Raw genomic sequence first — 16,619 nt, 5'->3', positions numbered from 1 at the left:
GCTTAGTTTAATGCTCTGCTGTTGTCATCCTGAAATTCTTTATTTTTTAACAAGGACCCCACATTTCCATTTTGCCCTGGATTCTGCCCCCCACTGCCTCCAGGGCCTCAAAGAGCTCACCTCCGGTGGCCTACAAGAAGCACTGGGTCCGGCTATGACAGGCAAGTGGCCACTGCTCTGTGTCAGTGTGTTTCCACCCACACAGCCCTGGCGGCAGAGCCGGGGGCCATGTGACTGTGGCCTCTTGGGCAGAGAGAGGAAACAAGGAGCCAGCATGGCAGGCCTGCCTTTGGGCCGCTGTCTCAACAGGACCATGGCCCCGGGGACCCCAAGGGAGGCTCTCCCCGGCCCACCCATGTGGAACTGCTGTGGAGGGCGTGGGAGAAGCACCCTTCTTCCTTCCGTTTCAAATGCTCTAGAAGTCATCCAAATACGTCTGAGATTTTCCACTTTTGTGAAAAATGCCACTTAAAATCCTTTCCTGTCTTCTGGACAATGTTCCTATTTTTCCGAAGTATCCTATCCTAGCAAAAAACAAAACCTGTACACTAGAGTGTCCGCACAAAAGTGGTGACGATCCCACCTTTAGCTCCTCTGAAACTTTTACTTTCAAAATGCACGAGGTATAAGGAAAAAAACACGCACTGTGGCATCAGTGGTTGCAGCTCTGACTCCTGGCGCTTGTGTTCACCAGCAGCCAGGGCCCCCCACCTCGGAGACTCAGTCTTTCTCACATAAAATGGGGAAGTAATGTCGCCCTGACAGAGGCTGCAAGCAGCAGAGGAAGCCAGCAGCCAAGCCCTAGCAGAGCATGGAGAGTAAAATAAATTCCCACGAAATGGTAACTCTGTCATTCCCTCCACAGTCAGAGGGCAATGACCAGGGAGAGGACTTGGTCTGGAGAGAGCTGTGAGTCCACTGCCGTCTGTGGGTGATCCCACATCTCGGGACGCCCAGCAGCACTGAGCCCCAGGGGGTGTACACAGAATGCGGTGAGGTGTTCCCTGCTGGAGGCCCCGGCCCTTGCTACGGTGCTCTGCCCTGAGGCGAGCCGTCTGAACGGGGATGATGGAACAGGACCATAGGCATGGGCAGCAAGAGGCCAGGGGGAGGGGGCATGGGTGCTGGCATCAGAGCCAGAAAGTCCTGGCCTTGAACTTGAACTTTGCCACTTACTGGCTGCTACTTACTGGCTACTTACTTGGGCACTTAATTGAATTCTTCGTGCCTCAGTTTTTCTCATCTATCAACATGAATAACTATCTTCCTTACAAGGGACCCAGTGAGGAACATGGAGCTAACCCTTTGTCCAGTTACTTTCCAGTCCTTTCCAATACTAACTGCATTGCCCCCTTGGGTCCATTAGGGACCCAATATTCTTATAATAATTTCCCCTTTTTTCTTATGGCAGCATAAACTGGCTTCAGTTTCTTGCATTCAAAAAGAATTCCAACTTTATGCTATTATTAGCAACAAACACCAGTTCCTTTGATCTTCCTGGTGTCTATATACCTCCATCATGATAGTTCCTTTACACTTGCCCTCTGAAAAAAAAAAAAAAAAAAAACTGAACAAAGAACTCCAGACGCAGTCTGACCCACACAAAAAAGAGTGAAACCATTTTCTCTGGGGTTCCATTAATGCAGCCTCAGTTGGCATTTTTTTTTTAAAGCAACGCTGCTTATTCACACTGAGCCTTTGGGAATTAGAATCTACCAGATCCTTTTCTTAAAAGCTACTATCAAACCAAGTTCCCTCTATCCTATTAATATTCTGAACTTAATGTAAGATATTAATCCTGATGATTTCAACCCAGCTCAATTTTTTAAAATGTTCTTAAATCTTGGTTTTCCTGCTTTATAAGCTAACCTGTTTTCTCCAGCTCTGTGACCTCCCCAACTTTGATAAGTAGTTCTCCCTCGAGTTAATCTCAAGCCGGGAGTAGACAGGAGACAGCTGGAACCTCCATCAAGTCTTCCTCCAGATGACGTTATCAACACTCTTAGAAAGCAGGTTTACTCAGCTACGCATCTGCCTACCTGTGCTATCACCGACCCACGTTACCTGTCTTTGCATAAGGATGTCATTAGAAATTGTCAAGAGACTTCCTGAAACCCAGGCGCCCGGTGTGTGTGCCGTACATCCTCCTCCTCGCCTCTGTTCCACTGAACCTATTTGTCCAAGTAAAAGGTTCCTTGTTTGGGTGTTTCTCACACATCATTCTTTAGCTTTCCTGACACACTGCACCAAACATCCCATCCACAGATCCACAGGGTCCACTTACGTGGAGTTTTTCTGGTTAGTTCTGCCTCCTTCCATTTTTCACAGCTGTCTCTTTAAAGCCGCTGACTATAAGGCTTTTGTGTTTTTTAAAAACATCATCTGGACTGATTAATCATTGCAATTGATCAAAACAACATAAATATATCACAAAATTTGACAAGTATTAACAATGAAATTTTATTGGATGTGCCACTTTAATGAGATGGGGCTTCCCCACCCAAGCAGTTCATGTACGTTGAAAATATTACTCATTGCTAAATAAGGCAGGGGATGGCATCAATTCTACTCCTATTTTTTATTTGTATAGATTAAAGCACTCTCTCCAAAATTCATTCAGGTCGATAGGAAAATGGGAATAGGAGTTTTGTTACAGCAACGTCACCTTATTCTATGAGTACCTTCTTAGCAAAACGCCATAAATAATCATTTTAAATTTTTAATGATTCATCGTTTGAAAACTTGATTAGGCCAATCTTTCAATTTTTTTTTTTTTTAAAGCAAAAAGAAACTTGGAAAAAAACCTGCGTTAGAAAAAGATCTGTTACCTAGTCATTAGAGTCCTTCACTTTCTCAACCTTGATACTGCATTCTGAATGGTCCCTTTGCTGGGGTGAGGTACCACTGTTAAGATTTAGAATGGGTGAGATGTACGCCTGTGGGTTGTAACATGGGCGAAGGGCAGCTGGGAAGGGGAAGGAGGGAGAGAATCAATTACAGAACGTGAGGCAGCTCCAGAAGACCACGCTGCAGTGTAAGCAGTCATGCGGCCACACCTCTGTCTTTTGGAGCCCTTTCCCTAGAATCCGGGGTATGTCTGCTTATCTCCACCTTGGCCATCATTAGTGCTTATGAAAGCCCAGGAGATACGGTCATGTATTTTTAAGGTCCCTATAATTTTTCTGGTTCCAACCAGATTCTTTAGTTACAGAAGAGAACTTTCCCTCAGTCCTCTATTTGCCTTTCTATTTTCTGAGCAATGAAAAATGTGTCAATAAAGCAAGGAATGGATCTCACAGTCTGCTTCGGGCAGCAGGACTCTCTAGAAGTGAGGATGGCTCTCCATCACCACTCTGCCTGCCTCTAAGCCAGTATTTCATCTTTGTTCTCATCATCCATGTATCTTCCTCCTTCCCTCACGTCCTTGGCTTGGTACACAGATACACCTCTTTATACACAATGTTGCTTCTCCACCATTTAGTTATATCCACTTAAACCCAGACAAGGCACCCATGCCCTCCATTGCAACAGAGTTATCCATTCCATCTCATCAAATCAGAAGAGGTGGATGGCTTTCTTCATACTTTACATAAAGGAAAAGTGAAAGTCGGATTACCCAAGGCACAGAGCAAGCTGTAGAAGACTAGAAACGAAGGCAGGGTCTTTTAGCTTTCCACCTACACTCTCCCACTGATTTCATCCCTGTCAAACAAAGATAATGATGGTTTAAGACACCAAAGGCACAATGTCAACTTGAGGAAGCCTTAAGTGACAACGCACTGAAGGCTGTGTGCTGCCTGGAGCTTTTTACTAAGTCCACCTGCATCTTGAAGGCACAGCACAGGGCAGGCTTAAGAAAGTCCTCCAGTATGCAGAGCTGGAAGACAGAATACAAACTCCTAAAGGCCTCTAATAAGTCACGAAAGTTATCAGAAGCCAAAGAATGATGACCAACATTAACAAGTATAAACAAACGGAAGGTGAGAACTTACTGTGTCCCCGATCTTCAGGCCTTCACACTTCCTCTGACCAGGGTAAGATACACCGTCCTGGCAGGTAGCAGTGAAAAAGAGATTGATATCCTCCGGCTGATCCCAGACGGACAGCTCCACTTTAGACCGGATGCTCTGAACAGAGAGAGAAGATGAAGCCAGAACCAATTAGTAAAGGCTGCGGCCAAGATGTTCTCCACACTGGTTCTCTGATGCCCACATGGCTTCCTTTAACTCCGGGATCTCAAGCCAAGGCCAGATCCAGTGGGCTAGGTTCGCTGCCCCTCCCTCATCCCTTTCATCCTCTCCACACCCACACACTATCTTACTAGCCCCGGTGTGAGGTCTCCCTCTGTGAGCTCAGAGAAGTTGCTAATGGCCCACCTGCCATATGATAATCTAATCTGCTTCCAGGGCTCATGCTCTGTTCCTGCTCGTCTCTGCAGAATCACCCCATCCCCACCCTCAGCTTCGGACAGTGCCTCAAATCTTGCCGTACGCGCCCCAGACGCTGGGCCTTTGCACGTGCCTGGGATGATGTTCCTTCGCTCAGCTGCTCTTCTCTCTCCGCCCCCCGCCCTCCGTCAGCTCCCTATCTTCCTTCCCCATCAGCTCAGCAGGCACCTCAGATGAGGTCCAAATTCATGAGCTCTGAACTACATTCTGAGAGAATAAGACCTTATACGTGGATTATGTTCTCAAGACAACGGATGAAGCAAAAATCAAGCCAGAATTACCCGACAGATTAGAAAAAATAAAAGACTAAAAATATCAAGTGTTGGAAATGAGTTGGAGCATCTGGGTGCCTCATACCCTGCTGGTGGGAGCGTGAACTGGTACAAGCCTTGAGAAAAACATTAGGCAGTACCTACTAATGCTTAGGTCAACCTTAGACAAGCAATTTACACTAGGATTATATCCAACAGAGATGTGTACTGACCAGAAAACACGTACGAATGTTCACAGCAATGCTGTCTGTAATAGCTAGAAACTGGAACTACCCAAATGCCTATCAACAGAACAGACTTTTTTTTTTTAATTATGGTGTGTTCATGTAGAATATCACACAGTACAAGAATGAATGAAATGACTACATGTCATGACACTGATGAATCTCATATCACACAGCCCAGAAGAAGCCAGACGCCGAAGGCATACATAGTCTATGATTCTATTTATATGAAACTCAAAGACGGGCACAACTAACGGTTACCCCCAGGGGACAGTAACAGAAAAGGACACAGGGGTTCTGGATGCTCGTAATATTCTGCTTTTTGGCCTGGGTGGTTCTATACTCGGGTGTATTTATTTTATTTATTTATTTTTGCGGTAGGCGGGCCTCTCACTGCTGTGGCCTCTCCCGTTGCGGAGCACAGGCTCCGGATGTGCAGGCTCAGCGGCCACGGCTCACGGGCCCAGCCGCTCCACAGCACGTGGGATCCTCCCGGACCGGGGCACGAACCCGCGTCCCCTGCATCGGCAGGCAGACTCTCAACCACTGAGCCACCAGGGAAGCCCTACTCGGGTGTATTTAATTTGTAAAAAGTCTGTACAACCTTCTGTAGGTCTCCAAGTTTAAAAAATTGACACTGAGAATCTCTAAGGAGGATGTACTTTAGAGACAGAGGCCAAATGAAATAACTGGCTTGTAGTTAGGGCACATCTTACAAAAAGAATTTTTTATACACTAAATACACTCAGAATAGCAGGGTGCACATACTCCGAGAGACACATGGACACCCCCTCCACATCAACTGACAGCCTTTCAGACTCCCACCTCCTTCTCAAGCGCACTCCAGGGAACAGGGCGTTGGATGGAATGGCAGGCAGAAGTGCTTCCTGCTCTCATGGGGTTTCTTTTCTTTCTTTTTCTCTTTTCTGCTGAGCATGTAGTGTCAAACTTGAATTAGGTAAATATGCAGTTTCCCCAACACATTAACAGCTTGTTGAAAACACTCTCTGCAAGAAATAGTCTCTCCCTTTGCAACAAATTGTCTAAGTGCTTCTACAACTCTAAAAATACTCTCTCTTAAATCCACTTCCTCTTGTTAGTGCCAGCCTCCACTGGCAGAGGGCTTGAGAGCGCCACTCAGCACACACAGCTCTCCTGCTGTTCACAAATCTGTTCTCCCCACTGAGCTGTGAATTTCAAGGACCATATCATATTTCTCTCTAAGACTGAACACGAGCTTTTGCTGAATGAATGGATGGATGGATGGATGGATGGATGGATGGATGGATGGATGGATGGATGGATAGATGGATGGATGGATGGATGTTTTGACAGCAGCTATGGTAGACAGCTCAGGCTTATTGGAAGAAACTTAATTTTTGAAAGACAAGGTAAATTAAAAATTATATATATTAAATGCAAATAAATGTGAAGATGAGGCGAAACAGTTTATCATTAAAGGGCTAGGTAGATCGGAGCTATTTAAAAATTACTTGGGATCAGTCTGATGAAATATGAGGGCCCCGTGGCTCACAAACAAGACTTTGGGAGAAAGCATCAGCCATTCCCATCAAGACGTGCTGAAGCCACTACCCGGAAGCATTAATGGGGAACTTGGAGGAGGGAGAGAGCGCACTGGGGAACGGGACTCCTATTCAATGAACCAGTAACTGTAACAGATGCAAACAGAATTCTATATTCTCCTCTGGCCGTGAGACCCCCAAGTTTTGTGTCCAGATCTGAAGTTTGTATTATTCCTGATCCCCATGTTGTCTCGGGTAGGAACTGTGGAGATTATTCAGTTCAAACCTCCCATTTTATGGAAGTGGGAACAGAGGCCAAAGAAAGGGCCTTATCCAGGGCCACTGAGCTGCCGGGGCAGGCAGGCAGGACCAGAACCGGGCCTTCTGGGTCTCCCGGCAGTGCTCTCTGTAGTCACCAGACCGGGCCCTTCTTTACTCGAAAACTGGCTCTGATCTTGGAGAGTGCAGATGGTCAGGTTGTATCCTGGTTGAGTCAGTCTCCCCTCAAAGATTATGAGCTCCTGGAGGGCAGGACTGTGTTCTGTTCACTGTTTTATTCCCACCGTGTGGCATGATGCCTGCCACACGTTAGTCAGTATTTATTTGTTGAACAAATGAATGAAATGGATGGAGTACAGGATATATAGCAGAGGATCAAAGCCACAGCCAGTGCAGTTTTGATGCATGAAAACTTTTGTGTCATAAGATAATTATCTGAAATTCAATTAATTCCTACCAAATTTGCCTCTGAACATGATTCCTTACTCCTCACCCTAGGACAAGAAGACAATGTCAAGAAGTTTAAAGGCTATGAAATACTCAGGCTAGGTCCCATCTGCAACTGCATTAAGTCAGGCCAGCTGTGGAGTGGGTGGGAGCAGACTTCATGGCAACAACAAAAAGAGAAACATGTGCTCAGAGAGGACTCTGATGTCACCCTCCACATGCAGCTCTAGTGGTTTCCAGCTCATTCTTTTCTTTCCCACTCTGAAAAGGGACCCCCCCGCCATGATTTCTCTCTGAGTGCCACCCCCCTTTGTCAAGGTGACATAATGCTGGTGGTGTGTGTGTGTATGTGTGTGTGTGTGTTTGCACGCACCCAGGGCCCTACCTCTGAGCTCTAGAAGGGAACCTCTCACCAGCACCCACTGTACAGCAAAGCTCCACGCTGGTGATCTCTCACAATAAAGAAGTTGGCACAGCAAGAAAAAACGTAGAAATCGAAGCCCAGAGGTGAACGTTTCACACAGTGAAAGCCAAGAACAACAGACTCGATTCTACGAGACGTTACATTAAATGTGCCCTTCCCGTTGTGCTCCCTCCCCAGCCTAGAGTCACACCATGGCCATTTCCACTGTTACCTGTGCTCTGCTGCAATCCTCTCAGGATGTCCCCACGGACCGTGTACCAACTATAAGCGAGGTAGAAGTCAACCCCAAAGCACAGAGGTGGCAAGGTGATGCAGAGAAACACAAATGGTCCCATAAGAGCTGTGCTTGGACTGTGGCCGGGGAGAGGAACAGGTGAAAGGACAACCAGAGCCCCTGCACGGGCCAAAGCGCACGTGTGTATGCACACGCGCGCACACACACACACAGGCTGTGCAGGCCAAAGCGCACATGCACACGTATGTACACACACACAAACACACTGGCCTGTGCAGGCCAAAGTGCACGTGCACACGTACACACACACATGCAGGCCCATGCAGGCCAAAGTGCATGTGTGCACATATGTCCACACACACAGACAGGCCTGTGCAGGCCAAAGTGCATGTGCACACACGTGTGCACTCACTCACACACACACACACACACCTGTGTAGGCCAAAGTGCACGTGCGTACGTACACACACACACACCCAGAGGCCAAAGTGCACAAGCGCGCATACACACACACACACTCACACAGGCCCGTGCAGGCCAAAGTGCACATACACACACACACACTCAGGCCCGTGCAGGCCAAAGTGCACGTGCGCACATACACATATACACACACACATACCACCCGTGCGGGTTCAAATCCAGAAGTATGGGCAGCTGAGGCCCAGCCCGGGCCTTCCCGTTTTGCCAGAAAGGACGGCAGCCGGCAGACGGGGTGCTAATCAACGTCAAGCACCAACACACCCGCAACGCGGCTTCCACCAACCAGACTGTGCTCTGAATACCTTGCTGTTTCTATATTTAATCTATTTCTTTAAATTTCCACTGAAGGAAAGGGCAGAAGTAGGGAGTTACCAAGGGTCCCGACTTTTTAGGGTGATGTACACATTCACTGTCTTGATGTAGTGATGGTTTCACAGGTGTGTACAAGTGTCAAAACTTATCAAAATATACACTTTAAATCTGTAAACTGTATTGTTGGTTAATTATCTCTCAATAAATCTGTTTTCATTTTCCAATGAATCTGCATAGTCGTTGTGGATAGTATTCCAGAAACGCCCATTTTAAAGGTTGAATTTCACACGTTCACTCATAAGTCACATGTCTTGTTTCCTAACGTGTTCTCTTCCAGACACACCAGTTTAACTCAGAGTCCAGCTACGGTACTAGATTCCCAAAGGTCCTCAGGGGGCTCATCCCAGGTTCCAAACGCAGCTCCTGCCTGGAATAGACCCCCTTCTCTACTCTTCTGGTTCCCAAATCCTCAGCCGCAGAAAGGGCTCCCTGCTCCTCTCCTGACCTCAACCCAGGCCCCTGGATTTCCATTAAGAAAACGAATTTATCTACCATGAATCCTGCTCAGGGCCAATGCAACGTGCCTCAGAGGGAGAGCAGCACTGAGCACTTATGAGATCCCTCCCAGGGAACCACCACCACTGTCTCGTGCACCCTGGTCTTCAGGGGACCCACACACGGGTGTGGACGTGCAACCCACTTGGCCGCACAGAACGCTGACTGAGCAGAGCGCCTTTTCCATTTCTGGTGCACACCACCCCGCCAGTTCCACAGAACTGGGTGTCATGATGCCCTCCTATATTAAAGTCTCGAGGAGCAGGGCCCTGGGCCTTTGGCAGGAAACGCTGCCGGGGGAGCCCCAGAGCTCTGTCAGCCACCCAGGGCGTCAGAACTCAGGAGCTGACCTAGGATGGAAATGCTGGGGGGTGGCTCCTCCCCAGAAACCCAGGAGAAATCCGCAGCCCACGCCAAAGCCCAGGATGTGATTGCCCTTCAGCCATTTCTTTCCCAAACGCCCTGGCTTGGCAGGAAGCAAGCACTGGTCACTGCACTGTTGACAGCGGTTCCAGCAGCGGCCCCCTGCTAACCCAGGGGTCTCCAAGCCCCGGGACCCCAGCAGGACAGAGAGAGCAGTCCAGGGTAGGCCTCCGGCTCTCGCACTGACTCCTCTGTTCCCTGTCCAGAGCTTGAGGCCCAAGGCATCATGGTGAAGAGTGGCCCTCGGGACGGGGGTGACATTGGGTAGGCCCAGCCCGCCGCCGACACACACTCTTCTCAGACTCTCAGCATGTTACGCTTCCACTCGCTGTGGGAATCTGAAAACTGCTAAGTGTAGTTAACCTGGAAATCTGGTCTCACTGGGTTCTAAGGTGGCCACTGGATACGATGAGGATTAAAGGTCAGAGATCAGAAAAGAGGACGTTAGTACGTGGGGAATAAGTTAGGAAAGGAGAAGGAAGTCTAGTTTCTCGCAACAGGAAGTTCCCGGAGTGAGGCGGGATCACAGCCTGTGTGAGAGGCAGAGGATCCTTAGCTGCACAGAAAGTGGAGGTGCGGCGGAGGACGGAAAACCAGCCACAAATCCTCACTGCTGCCCACTCACCGCCTTCAGGACACTGAGGCTCCAGGAGACCAGGTGAGGGCTGGGAACCCCCAAGCTCTGGGTCCCCCACGGCGAGGGCATTACCTACAGCTCCTGGTCTAGCCGAGCAGTAACGCAAAATAAGGCTGGGGCTTCCCTGGTGGTGCAGTGGTTGAGAGCCCGCCTGCCGATGCAGGGGACACGGGTTCGTGCCCCAGTCCGGGAAGATCCCACATGCCGCGGAGCGGCTGGGTCCGTGAGCCATGGCCACTGAGCCTGCGTGTCCGGAGCCTGTGCTCCGCAACGGGAGAGGCCACAACAGTGAGAGGCCCGCGTACCGCAAAAAAAAACAAAAACAAAATAAGGCTGCATCAGTAGGGTCACAAATTCAACTGGAAAGGCAGAGCTCCAAATACACATATGAAAATCAGTCATGGGAAAGTAAGATGGTTTTTCTAACACACATGTGATTCCAGAGTGGTTAATCACATTCCCAGGTTAGCCCACATGTCTATTCTACGTAAGTTCAGGACTAACATTATTCCTTAAGCTACATTTCCTCTATGTAGAACTTTGTTTTAACAGGAAGATGCACTCTGAATTCCAATTTGGGAATTACCAGGCCTCATGAGGGGCTGGGTGGGCACTGGAGGCCTTGCAAGGAGGGGACAGCTGAAGGCACATACTTCCCAGCACAAGAAATCATGCTTGTCGTTTTCCCGAGAAAAGGTAGGTCTGAGCCAAATACCTCCTGGGTGTTAGAAATTGAGAAGAAGGAGGGTAGGAAGGAGAAAGGTTTGGGAATCATGGGTGACTGGCTTGGGACGTGGCACTGACTGCTAAACTACATCCTTAAGTGCTGTACTTAGTAGAGCAGAGCCGAGTTAACAGGACGGGTTACAAAAGCACAGGATTTAACAGGCCCACTCAGGTTTCCTCTGAGAGGACCTGATTACAATCAGACCCTAGGCTGCAGGTCTATGTGGAGCTCCAGAAGCCTGGGGGATTTCAGTCCTGCCCACTGGGAGGCGAAGTCAGTGTGTGTGCTTCTCACTTCTCGCCACGGGGAACACAGAGGCCTGAGTCCACCTGAGTCCACACCAGCTCCCTCAGGGGGAGAGGGTGGGGGAAGAAACCAGTGACTTACGTTGTATGCATTGATAATCAGTTGAATTATATTTTTGGAGTTTCCGTGTAATATCTCCACCGTTGTTCCAGGTATCAGGGCTGTAAAATTCTTGGGGGGGGGGGGGAAAGAAAACAGATGAGCCCATTTTGCCCTTCCACACTGTCAAAGAGTGAACGCTGCCCTACTGAGCTAGAACCGTCAGGGCCCCCAGCACTGATTCTGCCACTCTCTCACACCGTAAACTAGAGAAGATGCCACAAGCAGAGGTAAGAAGAAGGCACAAGGGAATGGAGTTGTTGCAGTCGGCTGTGCAATCTCGATTCTTGAAGGTCTGGGTGGAAAGGGCCTGGCAAGACCTGTTCCTGAAGCATAATGTCATGCTTCTTCTCGGAGACCCCTCCTCTCTGGCATGTAATGGACAACTCTCTGGAATTCCATCCTCTAAGGTCAATACATTATGGATGTGCTCGCCCTCTCCCCGCCAGACTACACGGGCATCCCCAGGTTCAGTTCAAGGATGCCCTCGACCTGGCCAGCAGAAGTGAAAGGGGAAGCTTTTCTAAGGGTCTCAAATACAGCCTCTCTCTTCCTAGGAGGGAAATGAACGTGCATGGTGCCTTCCCAAGGAGGTCTGGTATCTCCGGGAGAAGTCTTTGGCAAAGCAGGCAGCCTTGAAGTGGCTGCCTTTCCTCTTTCACTTGTACGAAGGCCTGAGTATGTCACTTACTAAAGTGACAGAAATTGCTAGAAACACCCGCCACCCTCAGCCTGCCTTGGGCTGGATATGCCTCCCGAGCGAGAGGTCCTTGGTTCTGAGCAAGGCTGGCTTAAGCCAAGGTGGGTCTCTTCCCTCCTGGAGCATCCGGTAGCATTCTCAGGACAGTCTGTGCAACTGACCTCTAAAAATGGTATTTGTGAATGGATATGTTCTATCCTGCTATCTTCACTAAGCAACCTCCTTCCCTTGTTTTCATCTTCTAAAATTGATTCAGACTAAAAGAAGATAAAGAACTCAAGAAGGTGTAAGTGGCATTTTATCAATGATTATCTCAGGCAGAAGCAACAGAAACACACCATCAGACAAGGGTTCTTTGGGGGATACTTAAGAGCAGTAAAGAGAGGGGACAGGGGTTGGCTGTTCTGGAGGCGGGGATTAATTTCTCATAACCTCTCAATTCAAAAGATGTCAGAGGTGAGCTGGGCTTCACACTTGGCTCACACGAACACTCCCTGAGCAGTCTGGAGGAGAGTTCTAGGGAAAGGCAACTTGCCTGTGATCGTGGGAAAGAGCACATTCAGGAGGGAAACGTATAATGGTGGCCCATGGGATGACCTGGGAAGAGTCTCTCTTAGACAGGGCAGGCTCACACACATACTGCTCTGTTCACTCAAGACACGTATTGTTTTCTTCAGAAATTCCTGTCCCAAACTAACCCACTGGTCCCCCGTACTCTGCAGGAAGGCATAAAATACTCTATAGACTGTGGGACTGGTGATGCAGCCTGCCTAGATGCCTAGTTTTCTTTCTGTACATTTTCATTTTATATCTTCCTTCCCTATTCCCTGGGTGCTTCCGTTTCATCATCTGAAAAACTATGTCCAAAGTTTTTCTCATTACCAGATTAGAAACCATATGTTTAACTTCCTTGGTATGTACTGCTCTATGAACGCTTAAGAGCTTCCTTAATACTATTATTTTCCAGTAGATCAGATCAGGGCTATATTCCACCCTCCTCTGGATCTCTGCCCACACAGAACAGGGCTGTTAACACCCCTCACCCGGCCTCCACACTTCACCTGACCCCACATTCCAATCTCCCATTCATCTCAGGGTCAGCAGGGCCCCCAGATTCAGGCCATCAGCCTCCCTCACTCCCTCCAGGTGTACCTTGTAGAGCATATAATGGTTCTTCGTCACTGCAAAGATGAGGTTGATGTTGTTTTCTGCCAATTTCTCTCCAAGCAAGGCAAGGGATGGATAGTCCTAGGGCCAAGGCAAAAGGCAAGGTTGTAACACTTCTCCCAGGCTGACACACGAGCACGTGGCTCCAACGTGTGCTCAGTAACTCATCACTTGCCACGATAAGCACCTTCCCCTGGCAGCGCCTTAATAACCACGCCCCATCGGCAGCTCCTTACTGAGAAACTGTGGGGGAGATTCTCCAGGAAAGGACCCTCTGGCACCTACGAAACTAGACTCACTCCTCCTACCCCTCCAACCCAGAATAGAGAAGTGATGAGTGGAGGTTTCCCACACTTGGTCCGTGTTTCCATCCCTTCAGCAGGAATGGGGCAGAGGGGGGAAGTCCCCAAAAGGAGAGCCACCACGTCCGACCACCTACCGTCAACACCTGTTATCTTCCCTCTCTTCCCTAAGACTGATCTTCCTGATCTCCTTGCCCAATTTTTCCTTTTCCTGTGCCCAGTATTGGGCCTGCCAATGTCCCCTACAGGCTCTGCTCAGTCCTCTCATGGCTCAGAACGGGCAGAAGAGGCTGCTGACATTTGGACTAAAAGTTGGGCTATGGCGGGGGAGGGGTGCAGAGCAAGAAGGGAGGGAGGACACCTCGAGGCAGCTCAGCAACGTCCGGAAGGACTTTTAAGGGCTGATGATGGACGCTGGGGTCCTCATCGGTGAGTTCTACAGTTATCAGGTTGTACAGTTATGAGTTCTTTTTCCAGACTCCATTACTCTTGACCACCTCTTAAAACTGGAGAAAACGGACTAGTCCAGCAAGAATTAGAAAGAATTTCTCTCCAGCCAAACACCAGAATGGGTTTGCGAAGGAAGAGGGTGTAGATTTTGCGAGGAAAAAACTGAACAGCAAGTGTGGAAAAATCTTAATTGTTGGCTCTGGTTGATAGTTAGGTCGAGTCCACTTCACTGGCCTAGCATATGTTTGAAATTCTGCCTAAGTTCTGTTTAATCGCATGGTCCCAGTGACAGGCTCCTGGGAATGGAAGGTCCTTGGGGCTTCTCCTCCCGTGTAGGACACCTGCCGCCCCACCCCTGACACTGATGGAACTCAGGGCATCAGGAAACCCATTTCTAGAAGTCAGGAAGTCTCGTCTTCGCTGGTCTTGCCCCATAACTTCTATCCCAGTTTTTGGCTCTGCTGGAACACAGTCCTCTCCCTCGTGCAAAATCACCTCTCCCCTTTGAGATCCATCCTGTCTCGCCAGGTCACCTCTTCCCTCGACTAAACACTCCCCATGTGGGGGCACAAAAGCAGAAAGCTACAGAAATCCCTGAGAAATGGTCTAAGTTAATGACGAGGAGAAGTTCTAGAAGCCCAGTTGGAGAAGACGGAGTAGAGACCCAGTCCCAAGAATGGGGTGGAGAGTCGGTGAGTAGAGGTCCAGAGGAAGGTGGCAAAGGCCGGCGAGGTCTCGGACCATAGGCGGGGTGGCGGGAGCGGTGCTGGGGTCCCCTGTCCTCACCATCTGGTTGGAGGCAGTGTACTCGTTGGCCTCATTCAGGTGGCACTGGCCATCGTGAGGCTGCACCAGGCCCCCCAGCTTTCCGTCCAGCGCGATGTGGGGCACGTCGTCCGTTGTGAACACCAGCAGGTGCAGCGCGTCCTTTCGCCAGCCGATCTTCTCCTGAGGGACAGATGGGTGTTAGGCCTTCCTGGCTGCCACCCAGGACTGCCCTGGGGCATCCTGCCCCTCCCTGCTCGACTCTGTACCTGACAGCCACTCCCCTTGGACGCCTCCCCTTTTAGCCTCCCCTATAGTTCCTTCCACAGAGCAGCCTTTAGTAGCCCCCCAACCTCCCTTCAACACACTCGGCTGGCTGCCCTTGTCTAAGATGACTGGTAAGTGATCACTTCAGTCCCCCAAGTAGACACGAATCACTCACAACAGAGTGTTCTAATGACCGACAGACAGATCTGTCTTTGGAGGATTTGAGAAAACCGGCCATCTTTCTGGTAGAAGTAAACCACTCCAATCACGAACTGAACTAGTCTGGTAGTTAAGGTCAATCAGACTCGCTCTTTTCTCCCTTTACTGCTTCACTGTATGGAATGTATCCACTCTTCAGACAGAGGCACGGCTCAATACGAGCTACCTTGCAAGGGAAGGACTCTATTTTTTCATATTTAGACACTGTGGCCCCGATACTACACAAAAACACTCCCAGTCATTACTAGTAGGAGCAGCTAGACCCTGATACAGGGCAACAAAAACTGGGATAGGGTTGCCTTCATACCAGTAGTGAAAGAGCATCCCAAAATACGTGGGTAGCAGGATGAATACAGGAAGGGTTTAAACACCGCTGGGTTATCTACACATGTACACTTGACACTGAAATAGGAGACTGGATTCACAGACTTTACAAGTTAAAAGCTATCACCTTATGGCAGATAAGGGATTGAGGGTATCATCCTCTCTTTCTTATCGCCACAATGATGGATAAAACAGCCTTCAAGAGGTATGATATTTTCTCATTTGCTCCGAAAGCAGCGTGGAAATAAGTCACAAAGAGTCAGCGTAACACAAGGAAGAAAAGGCAGTTTGAAAAGAAGCCAGGGAGGACTGAAAGCCAGGAGGCCAGCTGTGAGCAAAGAATTCACCTTTGGGGAATCAGTTTCCCAGACTCTCAACGTTCATCCAACAGACAATTACTGACTTCCTACCACATGCAGTCCCCATGGAAGGCACTGGGTCTAAGAAACAGCCTGTTCCAGACCTCAAAAAGCTTGCAGTCAAGTGGAAACACAGCCTTAACGTATCACAATAAGCATGCTTTTTAACATCTTTATTGGAGTATAATTGCTCTACAATGGTGTGTTAGTTTCTGCTTTATAACAAAGGGAATCAGTTATACATATACATATGTCCCCACATCTCTTCCCTCTTGCGTCTCCCTCCCTCCCACCCTCCCTATCCCACCCCTCTAGGTGGTCACAAACCACCGAGCTGATCTCCCTGTGCTATGCGGCTGCTTCTGAGAAAACCATAATTCAAAAAGAGTCATGTACCAAAATGTTCATTGCAGCTCTGTTTACAATAGTCAGGACATGGAAGCAACCTAAGGGTCCATCGACAGATGAATGGATAAAGAAGATGTGGCACATATATACAATGGAATATTACTTAGCCATAAATACACTTTTAACGGAAACCCGGGGAGGAGGAGAGAAGGCTTCCCAGGGCAGAGGAAATGTCAGCTGAGCTGAAGGTGAAGAGGACCCTTCAAGGAAACTGGAAGAAGAAATGACAGAGGAGGCAGAAGTTGGGGTGGGGAGTGGGTTGCT

At 48.9% G+C, this 16,619-nt stretch overlaps 1 protein-coding gene across 3 annotated transcripts in view; it reads right to left on the bottom strand.

Moving 5' to 3' along the window:
• ITGB5 (integrin subunit beta 5) overlaps positions 1–16,619 on the bottom strand; it is a 111,754-nt gene that overhangs the window by 35,565 nt on the left and 59,570 nt on the right. For all 3 annotated transcript variants that reach the window (XR_014296773.1, XM_082654816.1, XM_082654817.1), the window contains exons 6-9: positions 14,800–14,961; positions 13,247–13,342; positions 11,377–11,466; positions 3,993–4,127 (exon numbers count right to left, since the gene is read on the bottom strand). Coding sequence is in view for 2 of the 3 variants with exons in the window: in XM_082654816.1 (XP_082510942.1) it covers positions 3,993–4,127; positions 11,377–11,466; positions 13,247–13,342; positions 14,800–14,961 (483 nt within the window). In the remaining variant the exon portion in view is untranslated. The remainder of the gene's footprint in view (positions 1–3,992; positions 4,128–11,376; positions 11,467–13,246; positions 13,343–14,799; positions 14,962–16,619) is intronic.

This window comes from Grampus griseus (genome assembly GCF_964374135.1).
Source record: "Grampus griseus genome assembly, chromosome: 5".
NCBI lineage: Eukaryota > Metazoa > Chordata > Mammalia > Artiodactyla > Delphinidae > Grampus > Grampus griseus.
Note: the sequence above shows the minus strand (reverse complement) of the source record. Positions and strands in the feature narration are given on the sequence as shown.